The 22,735-nt window shown below is 39.2% G+C and overlaps 1 protein-coding gene across 2 annotated transcripts in view; it reads left to right on the forward strand.

Moving 5' to 3' along the window:
* The window catches only part of ABO6 (DEA(D/H)-box RNA helicase family protein), a 54,822-nt gene that overhangs the window by 21,939 nt on the left and 10,148 nt on the right, over positions 1–22,735 (forward strand). For both annotated transcript variants that reach the window (XM_082915463.1, XM_082915464.1), the window contains 6 exons: positions 2,441–2,510; positions 2,606–2,754; positions 16,974–17,282; positions 17,374–17,433; positions 22,244–22,396; positions 22,512–22,622. In XM_082915463.1, the coding sequence (XP_082771589.1) occupies positions 2,441–2,510; positions 2,606–2,754; positions 16,974–17,282; positions 17,374–17,433; positions 22,244–22,396; positions 22,512–22,622 (852 nt within the window). The remainder of the gene's footprint in view (positions 1–2,440; positions 2,511–2,605; positions 2,755–16,973; positions 17,283–17,373; positions 17,434–22,243; positions 22,397–22,511; positions 22,623–22,735) is intronic.

Here is a 22,735-nt window from a genome sequence, read left to right on the forward strand (position 1 = left end):
CCTCATGGAAAATTGTCAAAGTACGTGAAGGCGGTAAGACCGTCTATTACCTTTGACGGTGTTAGGCGCTGGGCTTCTTACCCTAGGAAGATGGCCTTGCGGCAAGCGGGTACGAGGAGGTTGTGTTAAATGAAGAATTGGTTGAGGAACCTGAAGCAGCCCCAGAATACATGCAGGATGGACCAAAGCTGCAACAAGAGATACTGGGTGAGGTTAACCTGGGTGAAATACCAGGGCAAGAAAAACATGTGTTCATTAGCAGCATAATGGCACCAGCAGCAAAAGGTGAATTGCTTGCACTTTGTAAACAATACACTAATGTATGATGAAATGCCGGGTTTGGATCCATCTCTTGTCACCCATCACCTCAATTCCTTTCCTAACTCTAGGATAGTAGGCAAGAAAGTATCATCCTGACCTTGAGAAAAAGATAAAAGAAAAGATGAAGAAGTTGTAGAAGGTGTTTTTTATCCTGCTAATTCAGTACCTTACTTGGTTGGCAAACATTGTACCAGTTAAGAAGAAAAAAATGCCAAATCAGAGTTTGTGTGGACGTCCGAGACCCGAACAAGGCCTGCTCAAAGCGAATTTCTGTTACGTCATGTAGATACCCTCGTAGACTCCTCCGCAAGACATCAAATATTCTTCTTCATGGATGGGTTCAGTGGATACAATCAGATAAAATTGGCAGAAGAAGACTCAGAATAGACAGCTTTCAGGATTTGGTTTACACGGTAATGCCCTTTAGGTTGAAAAACGCAAGGGCAACCTACTAGAGGGTGATGACCACTGTCTTTCATGACATGCTGCATCACGAGATAGAAGTCTATGTAGATGATTTAGTAATAAAATCTACTGAGGCGTGTCGGCACTTCCATGACCTGGAAAAAGTCTTCAAGAGATGTCAGAAGTATTGTGTGAAAATGAACCCGTTGAAATGCGCTTTCGGAGTCACTGTTGGAAAATTCCTCAGTTTCCTGGTACATCAGCATGGAATAGAGTCAGATGAAGACAAGATTAAATCAATCGTGGAAATGCCCCAACCTCACGCTCACCTTCTCTCAAGTTATTTACTGTTCCACATCACTTGTCTCTCTAGTGATATATAACACTACACATTTGGACCTCCAACAACTCTAAGTGCTCGTTTGGGAACTTGGTTATTTTAGTATCTTTTTGGCTATTTTATGAGATGAAAAAAAGTTGTGTTTGTGATGATTTGTGAGCTTTTTTTTTTTTGGGAAGTTGAATAGATGATTGTGAGAGAAAAAAAATGATTGATTGATGTGGAGGATGTGACATTTATTATTTTATTTTATTATTAATTTTTTTTTTTTTTGTCTTTATTAGCTAGTTTAGCCAAACCCCAACTTTCCAAACAGCACTTCAATGCTGGCAAAAATAATTTATGGGACAACACACTAATTAAAGTTACCTGGTTTTAACTTTTTAGTGAAAAATGACCCGAAAAGGCGTCAGGTTGGGTCTCGGCCAACTCAATACCCCTTGAGCTAAAAAGCCTTAATAGTCCCCTAGAGTGCCAAAATCAAAATCTTGGGTAGAATCCACATTTTGAAGAAAAATCCCATTTCAAGTGTCAAAAGGTGGGTTTTTAACACCTAAGTTGCCTAGTTTACCAAAAATATTTACATTCACTTTAGTTTATTAAAACTCAATTTTTAATTAATGGTAAAGTCTTCCAATGAAATCGTTCCCCTATGCCATGGTAAGTAAATTCGTACACGTCTAAGGTTTAACTACACCACTACATGCGTTTACTAAAAATATTACAAGCATACATGTAATTCAAGATGTTACAAGTCAAATTAAGAGACAAATCCTCCATCAAAATAAAAGGGGAAAGGTACAATGCCCAATGCTTGAAAATGTAAGGGGTGAGCACGATGGCTCTGTAAGGATAATGTCTAGCAAACTACATAAGCAAGTAACGTGTAGATATTTCCATGGTCACATAACCACATAACCAAATAACATGGTAACCATTCTATACTTAGCATACATGTTTTCCACTATCCAATTCCAAGTCGTTATCCCATGTTACTAAAATGAGTAAATTACATGATCAAGTGTAGAGTATTTTGAATGCTATGATTGTTTTATATTCAACTTTAACCCATTACAAGGATTTCAATTACCCACCTTCTTTATTTTCTCAAGTTTTGTCACTACCCTAGGCTAATGTAAGTGAGTTGTTCATCCATAAATAACCACATAATATCATTATGCAATCCTTATTATTATTATTATGCTCTCCAATATATGTTAAGATGACCTGTTTAATTGTATACAGTTATTATTAATAAATATAGTGATCATGGATTCTGCACCAGCTCAGTTTGTCACATGAGAGATGTGTAGGCTTCCTTTAGTCTTATTCATGATTCTATAAGTGAAACAAGTTGGATTTAATTTGTTGCAGGTCCAAAATGCTGTTGATTTTTTGAAGATGATTGGAGCATTGGATGAGAATGAAAATCTCACACATCTTGGTGAGTATATGGTTTTTTGTATGAAAAATAGATGTATTAATGAATTTTTTTTTGCTAGTCTGATCGATAGTCTTCTATTTATTTCTTTTAACCAGGAGGGTTTCTGTCAATGCTGCCAGTAGATCCCAAGCTAGGGAAAATGTTAATAATGGGTGCTATCTTCAGTTGCTTTGATCCTATTCTGACAATTGTGGCTGGACTTAGTGTCAGGGATCCTTTTCTTTTGCCTCAAGATAAAAAAGATGTGAGTATAAAATTCAGCATCCTTTTCTTTTGCCTAAAGAAAAAGGACGCAAGTATAAAATTCAGTATTATTATTATTATTATATTTTAACGTGTTAACATGCATTGTTCCTTGCCTCTGCAATTTTTTGTTTTATGCAACTTCGGAATCATGAAGTAACTTGTTGAGCATCCTTTTTATACTTTGGTGAAATGTGAGATTCGTAAGAAAGTGCGTTATGAAAACAAAGATGTTACCAGTTATGTAACCAGGTCTTGTTAGTTGAAATGACTGTAAGAATTGAAATAAGGTAAAAAGAACTCTATTAAAGCTAATTTTGTTTTGATCTGAGTGGATTTGAGGTTGCTTTCTATTGTCTGATTGTGGTTGGAGTTAAATTTCTTTGACATTCACAATCTAAACTCAATTCAAGCTGTTTAATTTTGATTGATTGATTAATTTGCTCCTAAAGTTCAGTTCAATTCAGATTCTGTTCTTTGTTTGATTGTTGATCGGCTTCGGTTTCTTTATTCTTCCCAGTCATATTGGGAGTGTGATTTCACTAAGATTCTTGACCAAGGTTAGTTGGTTTTGCATATATGAGGGATATACAGCGCAATGTTTTTCTTTATATTCTAAGCTATTGTGAGTTGGCTCTTCTTGTGATCCAACACCATCTGGTCTGCAAATTGAAGATAGACTTTGCTCTTGGATTTGATTTCAAGATTTGCGTTTTGTTTTTGGGACTCAATCGATAATTTTGTGACTGCAGCAATCTCAGCAATGAGCTGATCTGTTGATCAAAACTGTGATTTGTCCATACTGAACCCTAGAAGATCCGATTTGGTTGCGAAGTTAGCTCTGCACTTGATCAAAGCTCGTCTCTTAGATCCTTGTTAGAAACTCCTAGATTTTTCAGATATGAGTTCAAAAAGGCCTCTTAGATCCTTATTCGAAACTCCTAGATCCTTTAGGTTTGAGTTCAAAAAGGCCTGATTGAGGTTAATTTGACTTTGAATCTCATGGATCTGATTTGAAACTTTTAGATTTCTTCAAACCCCTTAGATATAGTTTGATTTGGTTTGATTCCTTAAGTTCTGTATTCGATGGACCTTTTGGTTGATTTCTCTGGTCTGAAAAGTTATGTGAGTTGGATTAACAGGGCTACTGTGAATAAGATCTGCTCATCTTTTAGTTTCAATTTGATGGGTAGAGATCACACTGCAATTTTTTGGTGATGGTGCTGAGTTGAATCGACTTAATGGAAGGATGATGTTTTTCAAAATCCAAATTAATACCATTGAGATAAACTTAGAAAATATGAAGAAGAAGAACTCCGAAAATATGAGGAAGAAGGAATATATTTCTGTTATATTCAAAACTTCTTATCTTACAAGACCAAATGACACTCCTTATATAGGAGATATTACAAACATCATCATAACCCATTATATGCCACTTACATATTATATATTACCACTATCTACCACTATCATATTCTATACATGCCACTATCTACCACCAACACCACTATCATATTATATGCATGAACACAATTTCAGCACTCCCCCTCAAGCTGGTTTGAAGATATCTTCCATAGCCAGCTTGCTAGTCAGCTTATCAAATTGCTTCTTGTGTAGTCCCTTCGTTAGCACATCAGCTAATTGTTCACCTGTTGGAAGGTAGGTCATACAGATTATGCCAGCATTGATTTTCTCCTTGATGAAATGTTTATCCACTTCTATATGTTTTGTGCGATCATGTAGAACTGGATTATGAGCTATAGATATAGCTGCTTTGTTGTCACAATAGACCTTCATAGGTGTCGGGTGAGAAAGCTTTAATTCTTCAAGAATTCTTTTAATCCACATTACTTCACAGATTCCATGGGCAACAGCTCTGAACTCTGCTTCTGCACTACTTCTAGCTACCACATTCTGTTTTTTACTCCGCCATGTAACTAGGTTCCCACCTACAAAGGAGCAGTATCCGGTGTTGATCTCCTGTCTGTAACACTTCCTGCCCAGTCTGCATCTGTGTATACTTCAACTTGAAGATGTCCATGTTTCTTGAATAGTAAGCCTCTCCCTGGAGTTCCTTTCAAATATCTTAAGATCTTATAAACGGCCTCAAAGTGCTCTGCCCCTGGTGAATGCATGAACTGACTTACCATGCTGACTGCAAAGGCAATATCAGGCCGCGTATGAGACAAGTAAATCAATTTCCCTACAAGTCGCTGATATTGTTCTCTCTCTTTGACTTCTTCAGCCTTAGCAGCTTGTAACTTCAAGTTAGGTTCGATCGGAGTCTCCGCCATCTTACAACCAAGCATACCTGTTTCTCCAAGGAGATCAAGAACATATTTTCTCTGATTAACGAATATACCTTCCTTGGATCTTGCAAATTCCATTCCGAGGAAATACTTGAGGGCTCCCAGATCCTTAATGTGAAATTCTTTTGCGAGTTTCTCTTTGAGGGCTGCTAACTCTGCTTCATCATTACCAGTTAAAATGATGTCATCAACATAAACAATCAAAATTGCAATTTTACTGTTTTTTGAATGTTTATAAAATATTGTGTGATCTGCTTGACTCTGCGAGAAGCCACAACTGATAACTGCCTTCCCAAAGCGTTCAAACCACGCTCTTGGTGATTGTTTGAGTCCGTATAATGACTTGTTCAATCTGCATACTCTGTCACTTCCAAGTCTCTGCTCAAATCCCGGCGGTAGGCTCATGTACACCTCCTCTTCAAGATCACCATTGAGAAATGCATTTTTAATGTCAAGTTGATGTAGAGGCCAATCTGAATTTACTGCAAGAGATAACAGTACTCTGATGGAATTTATTTTAGCAACAGGAGCAAACGTCTCCTGATAGTCGATCCCATAAGTTTGAGTGAAGCCTTTAGCTACCAGTCTCGCCTTGTATCTCTCAACGCTTCCATCTGCGTTACATTTTATCGTAAACACCCATTTACACCCAACTGTTTTCTTGTCTTTGGGTAGATCAACTATCTCCCAAGTACCACTTCTCCTTAAAGCATTCATCTCTTCCATGACTGCTAATTTCCAATTCGGATCATCCAATGCTTCCTGTATATTCCTTGGAACAAACAAGTGTGAAATCCTAGATGTGAAAGCTCTATGGTTTTTAGACAGTCTTTGATAGGAGAGGTAATTTGCAATAGGATGTTTAATGCAATTTCGGACACCTTTCCTAATTGCTATAGGTACATCAAGGTCGGAAATAGAAGGAATAGGATTACCTAAAATTTCGATGCCAGAACTCGGGTGGACATTCGGGTCATTAGGATGGACATTCGGGTCATTATTCCTCAGATGAAATCGCTTCCTAGTATAAACCTGAAGCTCAGGATTTAGATCATTTTGTAGTACTTCTCCCCCTAAACAAGAATCTTCTTGACTAGGCACCATAGAACTTGGTTCTCCTAAGTGATCATTATCAGACAGATGTGGTTTTTGTGTAGGATAAATGACATTGGGGAGCGGGATAGAAATATCCCAAAAACGGTCTTCTACTCCACTTGTCTCCCCCTGAAGAGAAGTGTTGGGGAAATAGGATTTTGTTTCCACAAATGACACATCCATACTCACATGAAATTTCTTGTTTTGAGGATCGAAGCACTTATACCCCTTTTTGTTTGAGGAATAACCCAAAAAAACACATTTTATAGCACGGGGGTCTAGTTTTGAACGAAATTGACTGGGAACATGAACATAGGCAGTACATCCAAAAACTTTGGCGGGTAAATCAGAAAACAACCTCGTGTCAGGAAAAAAAGTTTTGAGACAATCAAAAGGTGTTTTGTATGTTAACACCTTTGTAGGCATCCTGTTTATCAAATACGAGGCTGTTAAAATTGCTTCACCCCATAAATATTTAGGAACATGCATGTAAAACATTATAGCACGTGCTACTTCAAGTAGATGTTTATTTTTTCGTTCTGCAATGCCATTTTGTTGAGGGGTATCCCGACATGTAGATTGATGAAAAATCCCCTTTTTTTCCAAAAACTCACCCAACTGCTCATTGAAATATTCTGTTCCATTATCAGAATGTAAAATACCAATTTTGGTTTGAAATTGGTTTTCAATCATATTGTAAAAATTTGTGAATAAATTTTTCACGTCAGATTTTTTATTCATCAAATAAATCCAACATAAGCGGGTATGGTCATCAATAAATGTAACAAACCATCTTTTACCAGAAAGAGTAGTGATTTTAGAAGGGCCCCAAACATCACTATGAATCAAATAAAAAGGTTTTGAAGCCTGGTAAGGTTTTGGCAAATAAGTAGAGCGATGAAATTTTGCAAAAATGCAACTTTCACAATGAAAAGAAGAACAATCAATCCCTTTAAATAATTCTGGAAATAAATGTTTCAGATAAAGAAAACTAGGATGTCCTAGCCTATAGTGCCATAGCATTATTTTTTCTCGAACAGAGATTGAACTGGTACTATTAAAGCTCTGAGCTTTTTTATTACTAACAGGTACTTCATCAAAGTAGTAAAGACCTTCAAGCATCCTAGCACGCCCAATCATCATCCCCGAGTTCTGGTCCTGAAATTCACAATGGGATTCAAAAAATGTAACACGACAATTAGAATCCTTAGATAGTTTACTGACAGACAAAAGGTTACAGGCTAAGTTGGGGACGTGAAGAACAGCATTGAGATTAATTTTCTCAGTTAGTTTAATAAATCCTTTTCCTGCAATAGGTGAAAAACTACCATCGGCTATTCTGATTTTGTCATGACCAGAACAAGGGAAATAGGTACTAAATAAATGGGAAAAACTAGTCATGTGATCGGAGGCACCGGAATCTATGATCCACGGAGAGAAGTTTAGGCAAGAGAAGGCTTTAGGATTTCTACCTGTTTGTGCCAACAAAACACTAGGAGTACCGGTTGAGGAGTTGGATTTTATCAGCTTTAAGAGTTGATCAATCTGCTCTTTGTTGAAGGGACCTGAATCGGCTTCATTAGCGGTAGGAAAGCCACGATTCTTCTCTCCTTGTTTGCTGCTTTTCCAGTTGACAGGTTTGCCATGAATCTTCCAACACGTTTCGCGTGTATGGCGAGGCTTGTTGCAAAAATCACACCAGACCCGTGGCTTATCATCAAACCTGCGCTGGTAATTTGCAGCCTTGTTGGCCGCAGCATCGCTAATTAAAGCAGAAATTTCAATTGATTCACCATTACCTTTTTTCTTAAGCATGACGCTCCTTCGGCTCTCTTCCCTTCTGACTTCGGCAAATACTTCGCCAATGGATGGGAGAGGAGGTCTGCCAATAATTCTTCCTCGCACTTCATCGAACTCAATGTTGAGGCCGGCAAGAAACTTGTAAATACGGCTGTCTTCCACAGTTTTCTTGTGGTGGTTGCAGTCGTCAACTGATTTCCATTCGTATGTGTTGAAGATGTCAAGATCCTGCCACAACCTTTTCAACGAATTGAAATATTTGGTGACGGAATCATCTCCTTGACGAATCTCTCCCAACTTCAAAGTTAATTCGAAAACTTGAGATTGATTTCCTAGGTCAGAATACATCTGACTAACATTATCCCACAATTCTTGTGCAGTAGTATAGCACATGTAATTAGAGCTTATATCCTCCTCCATGGAATTGACCAACCATGTCATAACCATGGAGTTTTCAGCGTCCCAATTGTCGAACAGCGGATCATTAACCGCAGGAGCCTTCTTGTCACCAGTGATGTAACCGATCTTTCCTTGCCCACGGATATACATCCGGACAGATTGTGACCAGCGGAGAAAATTATCACCATTTAGGCGGATGGTGGTGATTTGGACAGAGTGAGAGTTGGACGTTTTCACCGGAATGGCAGCGGCAGGGGTTGAAGTGGTTCCGGACGTGACTTCCGACATGGCTATGACGGTTTTAGGGCTGCTGTGTTTTTTGTTGCTCTGATACCAACTTAGAAAATATGAAGAAGAAGAACTCCGAAAATATGAGGAAGAAGGAATATATTTCTGTTATATTCAAAACTTCTTATCTTACAAGACCAAATGACACTCCTTATATAGGAGATATTACAAACATCATCATAACCCATTATATGCCACTTACATATTATATATTACCACTATCTACCACTATCATATTCTATACATGCCACTATCTACCACCAACACCACTATCATATTATATGCATGAACACAATTTCAGCAGATAATGTTAACTTTGCAAGCTTCAAAGAGCTTCTTTGAAGAAGTATGTTTGGTGCTCCTTTATGCCTCGATAGGAAGTTGGCTTGAGTTGAGTAAGTTGCTGGTTGTGAATGCTCATTTCACAGTTGTTTCCAAGGGACGGAAGGAAGCAGTGCAATGCAGAATTTTAGCTCTTGGGTAGTTTCTCTCATGTTGTTCTTACCTAGTGGATGCATTGTCAATCCCATCATTTCTGTCACATCCCTTAGCCTTGTTTTGGAAGATATCATTTACCAGTCAGTAGTCCCGTCCCGACAGGATGAGTACTTGTCTGTACTAGTCTGCAGGTTAGAGGTGAAGAGGTTTGGAAAATGGTAGTCTCTCCGAGCTTTAGTGAGAGGGTATGGACATGATGGGAGTTGTCAATTGTGCACCTTTGGTTGTTTAGCAAAGGATGCAGTTCCAATTTATTCATAGAAAGATGAGTTGTGAGAATCATGTTGGTGTTGAGCAAGGAAATACAGTGCTTGTTCCTCTCCTCAGGATAAATGAGTGGTGAAATTGAGTTCTTAGTTGTTGCTTAAACCTGATGACACGTTTCTTCTCTTCCAAGAGAGGGAGTGCTGATGTAGTAGAACAAATAGGTTAGTGTATGTTAAGTGGCCTATTGTTGCAGTCTATAAATAGGTGATGTAATACCCATTGTGCTTGGATTTTAATTGGAGATCATTGACATTGATTAGAGCAAAGTGCTTTGGTTCTCTTTGTAACCCTTAGGGCATGTTTGATTGGATGGATTAGAGCATAGATTGGGATTATTAATCGGTGGGCCCAATTATCCAATGTTTTTTTTAATATTTTGGTTTAGGATTATTAATCCAATGGATAATTAATTCAACAAATTTTTAGGATTATTAGTAATGGGATAGGGGTGGGATTATTAATCTAATGGATAATTTATCCTATTAATCCAATTGGATAGTGAATACCACACTAATTTGATAGGATTATTAATACCTCACTATTAGTCTTGTGAATCAAACATAGCCTTAGGGGTTTAACCCCCTAATTGGGTATTCTCTTCACTCTCTTGATTTTGGAATTTGAATGCAAATTTGTTTGCATCAGTCATGTAAAACCTATAGATGCCATGGTAAGGAAGAGTGATATGAATGTCATGAATGAAAATGTTTGGGGAAGGGAAAAACCTAGACTAACATGGGATGCAGTAGTAATAAAGGATATGCATATAACCTTGACAGAGCATAATAGTAAAAAAAGGATTCATGTAGCCGACACGACTTGATTGGGACACAAGGCTTAGTGTAGGTTGATTTGGTTTGGTTTTTTAAAATAAAATTGTTTGTGTGCGCGCTTATACGTATGGATGGGAAAAGAAAGGCTTCTTATAGGCTTTTTCTTAAAACCTTTGAAGAGATGGAACAGGTTAATTGATTTTTCTTCCCTTCCAACATGGCTAGTCATTAAGAAACTAGATTGGCTGTAAACTCAATAGAAAAGAGAGAAACCAGCAATTTTCACAATTCTAACATCCAATTTTCAGAGGAAAGAAGTCTAGATCCCAAAAAATTTCTTGTCCTTTTTGCTATTAAAATGGTCAAAGCCAGGAGTCCAGGACTCTTGATGTTTCAGGTGGTTTACCCTGGGATGCTTTTGAGCAGCCATTTCCATAATAATCATGGCATCATCATCTGAAAGATTGAAGAGGATGTTACTCATATGATTATAGTTCAATCACTACTTTTAATTTTTTTACATGCTGCTGTACTTGGTTTCACTTTTCATATTTTCTCGAAGTTAAAAGGAAACATTTAGGAGAATGTGTTATGTACAATAGAAGTTGTGTGCAATGTTAAATATGTGCTCAAAGGTTGTATTTCTTTATTTTAATAATGCTAAAGATTGAATTCTTTAAGCAATTAAGCATGTATTTATAACTAAATGTTGGGCCCACAACCAATGTTGCATGATCTTTCCTCTGTTTTGAGTGTCACAAGTGTGATTCTCATATAACATAACAATGCTGAGTGGAAAAACTCAGAACTGGAGAAAAATGTTTTCAAGACATTTAGGATAGCCCTGATGGTTGGTAAAATGAAGAGTAACGAGGCGATGAAGAATCAAACTTGAAGATTGGAACTTGAAATTTTGGAGTTGAAGACTGCAGATGTCATGCATGGATTAATAGAATAACTAAATATCATGTTTTACTTGAGCATGTGATATATGACATGAGATGGATGAAGGCCTATATTACCAACTGCAGAAAAGTTGTGGATCACAAGTTATTGAATCTTGTGTCAGCTTTAAGAAGAATCGGTTCGTTGTTTGGAAAGGCTTTCTGTTGGAGAAGAGAGGGGGGAAAGCTGAGACATGCATATTTTGTATGAAAGCTGACAGTTGACAGGGATAGAAAAGGAGTTGGATAAGGAATAACTGTTGGTTTGAATCACCTCAGGTTTAGTTTAGTCAGTAACGATTGTTTCAGTTTGTGTTCGATTTGGTTCGAAACTCATCAGATTTGGTTCGAATCTCTTTGATCCTACATATCTGTGTTCGTAAGGCTTGATTGAAGTCTTCTTTGATGAGATTTGGTTCGTTATTTCTTAGATTTGTATTCGAATTGGTTTGATTTGGACTGATTTGTGTTTGATTGGTTTAGATCTTGGGGGTGGTTCAACTTCAGTTCACTTTTACAGATTTCTCTTTGATTGATCAGAGTTGAATTGGTGTGCTTTGTTTTGGGTGGCTCACAAGTGTTGATGAACATTAGTGGCGATATTGGTGCACATCTACCAATTGGAAGGAATGATGCCATTCAAGATCAAAATCAGAATCATCGAGACGAGATGAGATGAAACAAATGAGTAGATCAGTTGTTATTTTGGAAGAGTTGGTGTAGTGAATGCAACCTCTTGCAAGCATATAATGATATAACTTTGCAAGTTTCAAATAGCTTCTTTGAAGTTGCATGTTTGGTATGCCTCTATTTTTCTTTAGGAAGTTGTTTTTGAGTTAAGTAGGTTGTTTCTTGTGATGCTTAGTTAGCCATTGTGTCCAAAAGGAAGGAAGGAAGCGAGGAAGGAGTGCAATGCCGAATTCTAGCTCGTGATCAGTTAAGCTCATGTGTTTTTCCTAGTGGATGCTTTGTCCATCTTGTCATTGTGTCATGTTTCTCAGCCTTGCTTTTGAAGATGTCTTCTACAGTTGGTCTCATTCCAACAGGATGAGTACTCTTCTGCTCAAGTATGCAGGTTAGAGGTGAAGGGGTTGGGAAATGGGGGTCTGTCCAAGGTTTAGCGAGAGTGTATGGACACACCTATGGTGGTTTAGCCAAGGAGAAATTTCTGTATCAATCTTACACCAGAGTTTCTTCAATTCCAACAAAAGGAAAAATTGGTGAACACCCAAGGATTTATTTATAAGAACAGTAAACCGAGACAAACATTCATTCAGCGTCAATTGTCTCAAGGTACTCAAATAAACAAAGGGATGAGCACCAACTATTTGGATACACAGAGTGAATCCATAACTTTGAAGTTTCTGATATGTAGGATCCACAAAAGAGTGGCAACCATAGAGCATACGCTTCGAAAGTTTAGAAGAAACAATGGGCAAATGCAAGGATGTAGTGCAATGTCTTCACAGACGGCTAAATTGTGAGAATCATGTTTGTTCTTGAGCAAAGAAACGCAGCACCTGTTCCTATTATGTGAGTAGTGCTACATTGAGCTCAATTAGCAGCTGCTTAAATTTAAGGACAAGTTTCTTCAAGAGGGTACTGACGTAGTAGAATAAATACCTTAAGTGTATGTTAAGTGGCCTATTAGTTGTAGCCTAATTGTAGTCTATAAATAGGTGATGTAATACTATTTTACTGAGTTTTAATTGAAGAATATTGATATTGAATAGAACCAAGAGCTTTGGTTTCTCTCTTCAACCTCGAGGGGTTTATCCCTATTTGGGAATTTGTTCTCTCTCTCTCTCTCTCTCTCTCTCTCTCAATTGATATTTGATTTGCATTTTGATTGCATTATTTGGTATCAGAACACATATTTTGTGTTTGTTCCTTCCTATTACATTTCAATGGCACTGATTGAATACTGATTGATTCTGGATATCTCAGATTTCCTCATGCCTTCTTCTTCTCCTTCTTTGGTTCTTCTCTCTTCTTCTTCTACTGCTTTTTGGTTATGCACCCACAGTAGTCAGGATGGTTGATCCTATTGTCATGTAGTTGAGGATATTACCTTCGAGGTGTTGAAAGAAATTTAATGTTGACTTGAGTCACTTATCAAGTCCTCATCCTTTGAAAAATCATACATAAGGGAACTCAAAACTGATTTCCAATGAGTAATATTTTTCTGATAATGCTTAAGTTGGTGTATGAATAGTTGTTGGTAAGAAGGATTTCTACAAAATATTTTATTGTAATGTGTACCTAGGTGTAAAAAAAAATAGATGTATTATTGATTGATTAATTGATTGATTGTTGTACTGATTGATATTCTGTCTATTACAAATGGTTCCTTATATAGATGTAGGTGTAGTGGATGGTGGTGGTAGGTGAGTGTGTGGTAGGTGATGGTAAGTGTGTGGTAGGTGATGGTAAATTTATACAATTTACATTAACAGCCCCCCTCAAACTCAAGGAGGATAGGTACTAGCCAACTTGAGTTTGGAGAGAGTAATAAAACAGAAAAATAAGCTGACAATTAAAAATGGGATAGGAGACACTGTATGGTCGTGTCGGACCGTTGTAGCAGACAGTTTACGGGGTCATGTCGGACCGTTGTAGCAGACACTGTGTGGTCGTGTCAGACCGATGTAGAAGACAGTTTACGGGGTCATGTCGGACCGTTGTAGCAGGACAGTTTACGGGGTCATGTCGGACCGTTGTAGAAGACAGTTTACGGGGTCATGTGGGACCGATGTAGCAGGACAGTTTACGGGGTCATGTCGGACCGTTGTAGCAGGCTAACCGGAATCAAATGTCGGGACAGTTTATAGGGTCATGTCGGACCGTTGGAAAAGCTAACCGGAATCAAATGTCGGGACAGTTTATGGGGTCATGTCGGACCGTTGAAAATGCTAACCGGAATCAAATGTCGGGACAGTTTATAGGGTCATGTCGGATCGTTGGAAAAAGCTGCACCCTCAAAAGGTGTGCCCAATCTGTCAAAAGGCGTGCCATTAAAAGGCGTGCCCATTTTATCAAAAGGTGTACCGGACATGATGGCGAGGCACGTGGGCGCCTTGGCTTGCGTGCCCGTTTGTCGGCTGGTGGCAAGAGGCGCGCGATGCGCGTGGCTGCCTCGGCTATAAGACGGAGGATGAGGCTGAGGCAGAGAAAAGCTGCGAAAAACCTCTGAAAAAAACTTCGTTGTGCTGAGAGAGAGAGTCTGAAAAACTCTTCGTTGTGCTGAGAGAGAGAGTCTGTAACACTCAGTTGCCCAGAAAATGGCCTCGTCCTCGTCTTCCCGTGGACTGCTCACCCTCTTTCCCGACCTCAACGAGTCAACAAGAGAGAGAACTGGTGCGGTGGCACTGGAACCTCAACCAAGCGCCCCGGAGTTTGCCCCGTTGAACTTTCCGATGCGGTCGGTGGAGCAAAGAATGGCAGTGCAAACGGATGTGGAGGCGAATCAGTATACTTTGAAGGCATGTGTGGAGAGCATGACGGCGGTCACAAACTTGTCGAACCGGCTGCAGAGTAGGACAAATGAGGTGCAACATTTAAACTCCCAGCTGGCTCTGCTCCAACGCATGTATAAGGATGCGCGAGCAGAGATAAGCGTGCTAAGGGCAGAAAATAAGGAACTGAAGCGGAAGGCCACCGTGATGTTCCGATTTGGAGGGCCGCCATATGCTGCAGTGGAGGAGTATGGGGGAGTGAACGTGCTCGGTGGACAAGGAAGCACTGAGGCAACACCGTCAAGGGCCGGCCAGGACGGAGGCAAGAAGAAGAGACCTGCAGTAGAGTAGAGAAGAAAAAATCCCGCTGTGGGTGTGGTTGATTGGTTTGTGTTTTTTTTTTTTTGGTGTAAAATTGTGATCGGGGTTGATCCCTGAGATGAATAAAATATGGGTTGTTGTGAAAATTGGTAAATTTTATTTTATTTTAGTTTATTTTATGGTTTTTTTTTTTTTTTTGATGTGTATCCATGAAAGAGAGGAATGTTAGAGAAAAGTTGATATAGTCGGGGCAAAAGTTGACATAGTGGAGGTGTAAGTAATATATTTTAATAAATATATATATATAAAATAAAAAGAAGAGTGGGTAGTAAAAAAAATAAAAGGAAACGACAAGAGGGGACAAAACCCACGTGATAAAGTGGAGAGAAGGGGAGAGAGGGAAACTCTGTGTCCCGCATGTGAGTGAGAGAGAGTGAAAGAGAGATGAGGGGAATCTGTGGTCAATTGAAAAAAACAGCCCCCTGTTTTGTTTGGTGGTTCTTCTCTTTCAATGAGTAGTGTCCTTTTATCTGAGATTCCAGGTCCAGCCACTTGGCCTCTTTACTCTCTCTCTCTCTCACAGTATAGTTCTTCTTACCTTGAGCACTCATCAAGTGAGTGTGTGCAGTACGCTGCTTTTAGAGAGAGAAGGAAGTGAGAGAAAGGTGAAAAGAGAGTGCGAACACACATACATATGGCTATGAGGATTGTTTGGAGCTCAACAAGAACCAAATGGGTCTCACTCTCTGGGCTACTTCTTCTTCATTTAGCTGTTGGACAATTACAAGACGGATTGCTGGACAACGGTGATTTCGAGACCCCTCCAGCCGGTGGGTTCTCAAACCTGGGATTAGGAGGAAGAGGGGATGGGCCGACGGCAATCCCAAGCTGGAAAACGAACGGGACAGTGGTGACGGAGATGAGGGAGTCGAGGTCGTCGTTGGGGAGCTGGTATTTGAGGAGGAAGGGGACGACGTCGTTCTCGTACAAATCGCCGGCGACGTAGAGATCGCGATCTGCAGAGTAGCTGTAGCGAAGCAAGCCGGCTTGCCTCGCCGATTCGAAGCACTGAGTGAAAAGGGAGATCGTCGGTGCAATCCCAGCTTCCGGAAGCCGGTACATGGCTTCTCCGAAAGTCATCCATGGTGTAGAAAAAGAAGATAGAAAGGGAGGTTCATAGTGGCCATTCTCACTATTCTGGTCTCTGCAAATGGTTACTTACTATGGTATAGTATGGTACAGTTTGGTTGAGACCCGGCGGGCGGTCAAGGCAAGGTTGCCGCCCGCCGGAAGGCGAAGAACACCAAAATCTTTAACCTATAGCTCTGATACCATGTAAAAAATAGATGTATTATTGATTGATTAATTGATTGATTGTTGTACTGATTGATATTCTGTCTATTACAAATGGTTCCTTATATAGATGTAGGTGTAGTGGATGGTGGTGGTAGGTGAGTGTAGTAGGTGAGTGTGTGGTAGGTGATGGTAAGTGTGTGGTAGGTGATGGTAAATTTATACAATTTACATTAACACTAGGATACCCGTACTCCTGTTTAATTATAAACTTTATGTTGAGCCCCTCCGACATTCAGAGAGTCGAGAAAATTGATTACATGTTGAATAGTGGTGGGAAATTCTCTGATAATCAGTTCTTTGGATAAAAAATGTTAAAGGCCTTAGAGACGATCATCTTTTAAGCTTCACTTTATTGGCTATTGTTTCTCTGCATCTTCCTAATCAAGGAAATTCTGTTACGAATGCTCAAATGGTCCATATTATTGATCACAAAAGGTTGTTTTGATCAGTCTCATTGCCCTGTGTGCAATGCATGTGTTATGTGATTTGTGCAATTTTCATTGCATTATAATCCCTGCAAGCCTACAATGGCCTTGTTCAAATAACATGCTACTCTTTTTGTATAGTACGTTGGTCAAACAGTAATCAACCATGATTCCATGAATGCAACCATTCATACTTGCTTGATGTTGGGAATGATTCTAGTTTTGTGTGCACTATGTTTACTTTGTGAAGAAATCTCATTAATGCATGTCTATATTTTTGGATTCAGTTAGCAGGTACAGCAAAGTCCAGATTTTCTGCAAAGGACTACAGTGATCATATGGCACTTGTTCGTGCATATGAAGGATGGAAAGATGCAGAAAGAGAAGGATCAGCATATGAGTACTGCTGGAGGAATTTCCTTTCTGCCCAAACACTTCAAGCCATCCATTCTCTTCGGAAGCAATTTAGCTTCATTTTGAAAGGTGCTGGATTGCTAGATGCCGATGCTGGCACTAACAATAGATTAAGTCACAACCAGTCATTGGTTCGTGCAATTATATGTTCTGGCCTCTTTCCTGGAATATCATCTGTAGTGGTACGGTAACTCTACTTGCAGTTGCACTTGTAATTTTTATCGAATAGATTTCAGTTCGGATAAGATGTGCTACTTTCCTCTACATGTGCAGCACAGGGAGACATCCATGTCCTTCAAAACAATGGATGATGGCCAGGTCTTAATTTATGCTGTAAGTATTGAATGGAAATGTTTTGCTGAAGCCTTAGAAATATATTTTGTTTCTTTTACTGTAAAAATATATTGATGTATATTATTGATTGATGTATTACAAGATTGATTAATTACAATTCCTATACAATCTATATATAGAAGAAAATGTGGTAGTAGGTGTAGTGGAGGTGATAGTGGGTTAGGTGAAGTGGAGTGTGTGGTGAAATGGAGATAGGTGAAGTGGAGTGTGTAGTGGAGTAGGTGAAGGTAAAGATGGGATAGTGGGTTAGGTTTAGTGGAGTGTGTGGTGAAGTGGAGATAGGTGAAGTGGAGTGTGTAGTGGAGTAGGTGAAGGTAAAGATGGGAAATTCTAACAGCCCCCCGCAAACTCAAGGAGGAGAGAAACTAACCAACTTGAGTTTGGAGAGAGTAACAAAACAAGAAAATACATAAAAATAAAAAAGGATAGGAGACACTGTATGGTCGTGTCAGACCGTTGGTGAAGACACTGAATGGTGGTGTCATAACGTTGTAGAGGACACTGTATGGGGGTGTCATAACGTTGTAGAGGACACGGTATGGTGGTGTCATAATGGTGTAGAGGACACTGGATGGCGGTGTCAGACCGCTGTAGAAGACAGTTTATGGGGTCATGTCGGACCGTTGTAAAAGACAGTTTATGGGGTCATGTCGGACCGTTGTAGAAAAACAGTTTATGGGGTCATGTCGGACCGTTTGTAGAAGACAATGTTGTGACAGTTTACGGAGTCTTGCTGGACCCTTGTAGAAACTAACCGGAATCAATGTCGGGACAGTTTACAGAGTCTTGTCGGACCCTTGTAGAAACTAACCGGAATCTAATGTCGGGACAGTTTACAGAGTCTTGTCGGACCCATAAAGGAGCTAACCGGTATCAAATGTCGGGACAGTTTATAGAGTCTTGTCGGACCCGTGGAAAAGTGGCATCCTCAAAAGGTGTGCCCAATTTTGTCAAAAGGCGTGCCATCAAAAGGCGTGCCCAATTCATCAAAAGGTGTGCCGGACATGATGGCGAGGCACGTGGGCGCCTTGGCTTGCGTGCCCGTTTGTCGGCTGGTGATAAGAGGCGCGCGATGCGCGTGGCTGGCCCTGGCTATTTAAAACAAGGTTGAGGCGAAGGCTGTGCATACGAGTCTGAAACCTCTGAACGCTCGGAGAGCTTGTCTCTGCAAATCTTGAAACACCCGGAAACCAACCCTTCTCTGAAACACTTAGCAACTCAAAAACATGGCCTCTTCTTCCCGTCCAGTTACCCAGAACCTGCTCACGCTCTTTCCAGAACTGAACGAGTCCACAAGAGAAATAACTGGTGCGGTGGCCAGTGAACCGCAACCAAACACCTCTGGTTTTGCTCCATTGAACTTTCCGATGCGGTCGGTGGAGCAAAAAATGGCGATGCAAACTGATATTGAGGCTAATCAGTATACTCTGAAGTCATGCGTGGAAACCATGACGGCGGTCACAAATTTGTCGAACCGGCTGCAGAGTAGGACAAATGAGATGCAGCATTTAAACTCCCAGCTGGCTCTGCTCCAACGCATGTATAAGGATGCGCGAGCAGAGATCAGTGTGCTAAAGACAGAAAACAAGGAGCTGAAGCGGAAGGCCACCGTGATGTTCCGTTTTGGAGGTCCGCCATATGCTGCAGTGGAGGAGCAGGGAGTAGTGATCATGCCTAGTGGAGTGGGAAGCACTGAGGCAACACCGTCAAGGGCCGCTCAGGACGGAGGAAAAAAGAAGAGACCTGCAGTAGAGTAGAGAAGAAAAATCCCACTGGTCGTTGTTTTTTGTTGTTTTTTTTTTTTGTTTTTTTTTTTGTTTTTGTGTAAAATGGTGATCGGGGTGAGCCCCTGATATGAATAAAATAGGAGTGTTGGGCAAATATGTAAATTTCGTGGGTTTGTTTGTTTTTTTTTTGTTTTTTTTTGTTTTGTTTTGTTTTTTATTTTATTTTATTTTATTTTATTTTTTTTATTTTTATTTTTATTATTTTTTTTTTTTAATAAAAAAGAGATATATATATATATATATATAAAATAAAGAAAGTGGGAAAGTGGCGGTGGATGCAAAGTGGGTTGGAAAGTGAAAAGATGAGAGAGAGGAGGCATGTGGGTGGAGAATAAAGAAAAGAAAAGAAAAGAAAAGAAAAGAAATCATTGTGTGTTGATCATTACCGAGAGAGAGAGTTTGTGCATGTGGCCAAAGCTATTCATGTCTTTTGGTCCCAAAGCACAAGCATCGAGCAAGACATGCCACCCATTTTCCTGTGCCATGCTCATCCATTGATAAGAGTAACTAGTTCCTGTAACTCTGGATTGAAGAGGGAACACAAACAGTCCCCTGTTTTTCTGCTTCTTCCTCTTCCTCACAACCATCGTTTTCAATTTTTTTTTTTTTTTTTCGAGTGAATTTTTTTTTCAATATATATTTTTTTTTTTCTGGGAAATAAATTTCGACTTCCATTAGGTAAGTTTTAAAGGTAGTCTTTCCACTGGCAGTGATCAATAAAGCCAAATTCTCATCCACTTCATCCATCTTAGCATTATTTCAACATATCAACTCACTAGTCCTAATCCACATTTTAACATTTTTCAACATGTATCTACATTAGCAGCACAAGAATTATCACGATTCACAACAAATCATAAAGATTATAATGTAATCCATAATAATTAAGAAAAAAAAAAAAAACATATAGGAGTACAATGCAAGGGACAAAGATCACCGCCTACAAGAACAGCAATCAATTTGGCATACAGACTCCAAATGGCCTGTATATTCTCTCCTCCTCTCTGAATCGAGTCCGAATCTCTCTTGTACTACCCCAGTTTCACCTTGTGCTGGGAAGAGCTCCAGAGCTCCAAATGAGAAGGAGCGACAACGAGCAAGAGGCGATCGGTGAGTTTGAGATAGATGATCCGCTCGAAGGACAGGGACCAGACACGAGAGGGATGACCTCTGGCCACCCATATGCCATATACATCTTCGATTTGGGTGTATATGTATGGAGAAGGAGAGAGAGAATTTGAAAATTTGGGTTTGTCCGGCGGACGGCCAAGGTGAGGCTGCCGCCCGCCGGTGAAGCGGAATCACTAATTTCTTAACCTTGCTCTGATACCATGTAAAAATATATTGATGTATATTATTGATTGATGTATTACAAGATTGATTAATTACAATTCCTATACAATCTATATATAGAAGAAAATGTGGTAGTAGGTGTAGTGGAGGTGATAGTGGGTTAGGTGAAGTGGAGTGTGTGGTGAAATGGAGATAGGTGAAGTGGAGTGTGTAGTGGAGTAGGTGAAGGTAAAGATGGGATAGTGGGTTAGGTTTAGTGGAGTGTGTGGTGAAGTGGAGATAGGTGAAGTGGAGTGTGTAGTGGAGTAGGTGAAGGTAAAGATGGGAAATTCTAACATTTACTGATTCCATAAGCAATTCTGTGCAGTTGACTCATGAACATAATATCCACTCTATTGCATCTTAACTAGAACTATGATTGCAAATTGCATATATGGTATAAACTCTGATGCCATGTTTGGTTAAATGGAATGAAAAGGTAATAGAATAGAATGCTCATTCCTTAGTGTCCTTACGGAATGATCATTTACTTTCAATGGTGACTGATGATTCCATTTGCAATATATTTTTAGTGAACCAAACACCACCTGAGATTTTGTGTAGTGTTTCACTTATGCGAATTGAGTGTGGATTGGACAAGATCTTAATTGATGAAAATATATTTCTATAGATGAGAATTGACACCTGAGATAAATTTGTGGGGTTGGGGCGGGGGCATTTCTTCTACATATGGCTTAGGATGCCTGTAATGTACATGTCTCTGGCCAAAAGTGGCCCCATCCACCCTAATCTAGTTTTTCTGCTGAAGCTTGGTCTGTGTCCTGATTTAAATTGTTTTACTTTGGCCTCCACGATGATGTAATAAACTTTCAACTAAAAATAAAAGTTGAATATAAGTTTAAAGATCCTTCTCTGAAAGGGAAGAAAAGGGCTTGTGCAGATTAAAACCTTCATCTACATTGGGAAGAAAATGATTATGGCAATCATCCGATAGCGTAGTTATCAAACAAGATGTGCACTGCATGCAAATTTTTGTTTTTATGGATCTCTTTCTTGGTTAAGACAACCACAGCCCAGGTGCAAATTTTTATTTCTTTTGCAGTTTGAAGCAGTAGCTGCAAATTTTCTGTATTTGTTTTAAATTTTTTTTTTAATTTGCAGCAGTTTAATCTCTAGAAGAACGTATTTGTATGAAACCTGCATGAAGAGTTGACTTTTTCATTGCCATGATAAAATATGATTTATGGAGACAGACCTCTTATGGGATTATCTCATTTTAATCATGCTCAGTCAACTGCTTTTGCACTGTACGAGCTTGGCTTTTCCTAGATATGCCTATTTATGCATAAATTCTTGCATGCATACATGTTTACTACATGCGTACATATGGTAAATACACAATTATCGTCTCTATGTTTAACTGAGAATATTTAAATATATTCCATCATGACACCATGCTTAACTCCTCAATTATCTCTCCCAAAATTGTTTATCCATTTTTTGAGAAATCATTGGATGGAGAAACTTTCAAATTGGAATGATAAAAATTGTTGTCCAAAATGATCTGATGAGTGATGAGAACATTTTGGCCAGGGAAAGAGAGTGCATATCTATAATTAGGAATTTTCCCCTTTCTAAAGGATACCCCTCAACTGCTAGACTCTGTTCTACGAGACATTTATCTGATGATGCTAATTATTTTGCTTCAGAATTCGGTGAATGCACGTTACCAGACTATTCCGTACCCATGGCTAGTCTTTGGTGAAAAAGTGAAGGTCAATACTGTTTTCATACGTGATTCTACTGGTGTTTCTGATTCTATTCTGATCCTTTTTGGTGGTAATCTCAACCATGGAGTCTTGGTAATTTCCTTCATTGCCAAATGTTTTTTGTGTTTAGTTTTGAATGAAATCACTCTGTAATTTACTTACCCAAAAAAGAAATCACTCTGTAATTTCGAATTTGCCTTCCTTGTAGGCCGGACATTTGAAAATGTTGGAAGGCTATATTGAATTCTTCATGGATCCAAGTCTGTTAGACTGTTATGTGAAGCTTAAGCAGGAACTTGATAAGCTTCTGCAAAAGAAGGCAAGTTTTGCAAACACTACTTTAAAAGAACATGTTTGTCTGTAAGTTTTGTCTATTAACAAGGTGCATATATGTACATACACACACATATAGTGCTTAACAGGAAATCATGT

The sequence above is a fragment of the Camellia sinensis genome, chromosome 2, assembly GCF_055761805.1.
Source record: "Camellia sinensis isolate YWXY chromosome 2, ASM5576180v1, whole genome shotgun sequence".
Lineage (NCBI taxonomy): Eukaryota > Viridiplantae > Streptophyta > Magnoliopsida > Ericales > Theaceae > Camellia > Camellia sinensis.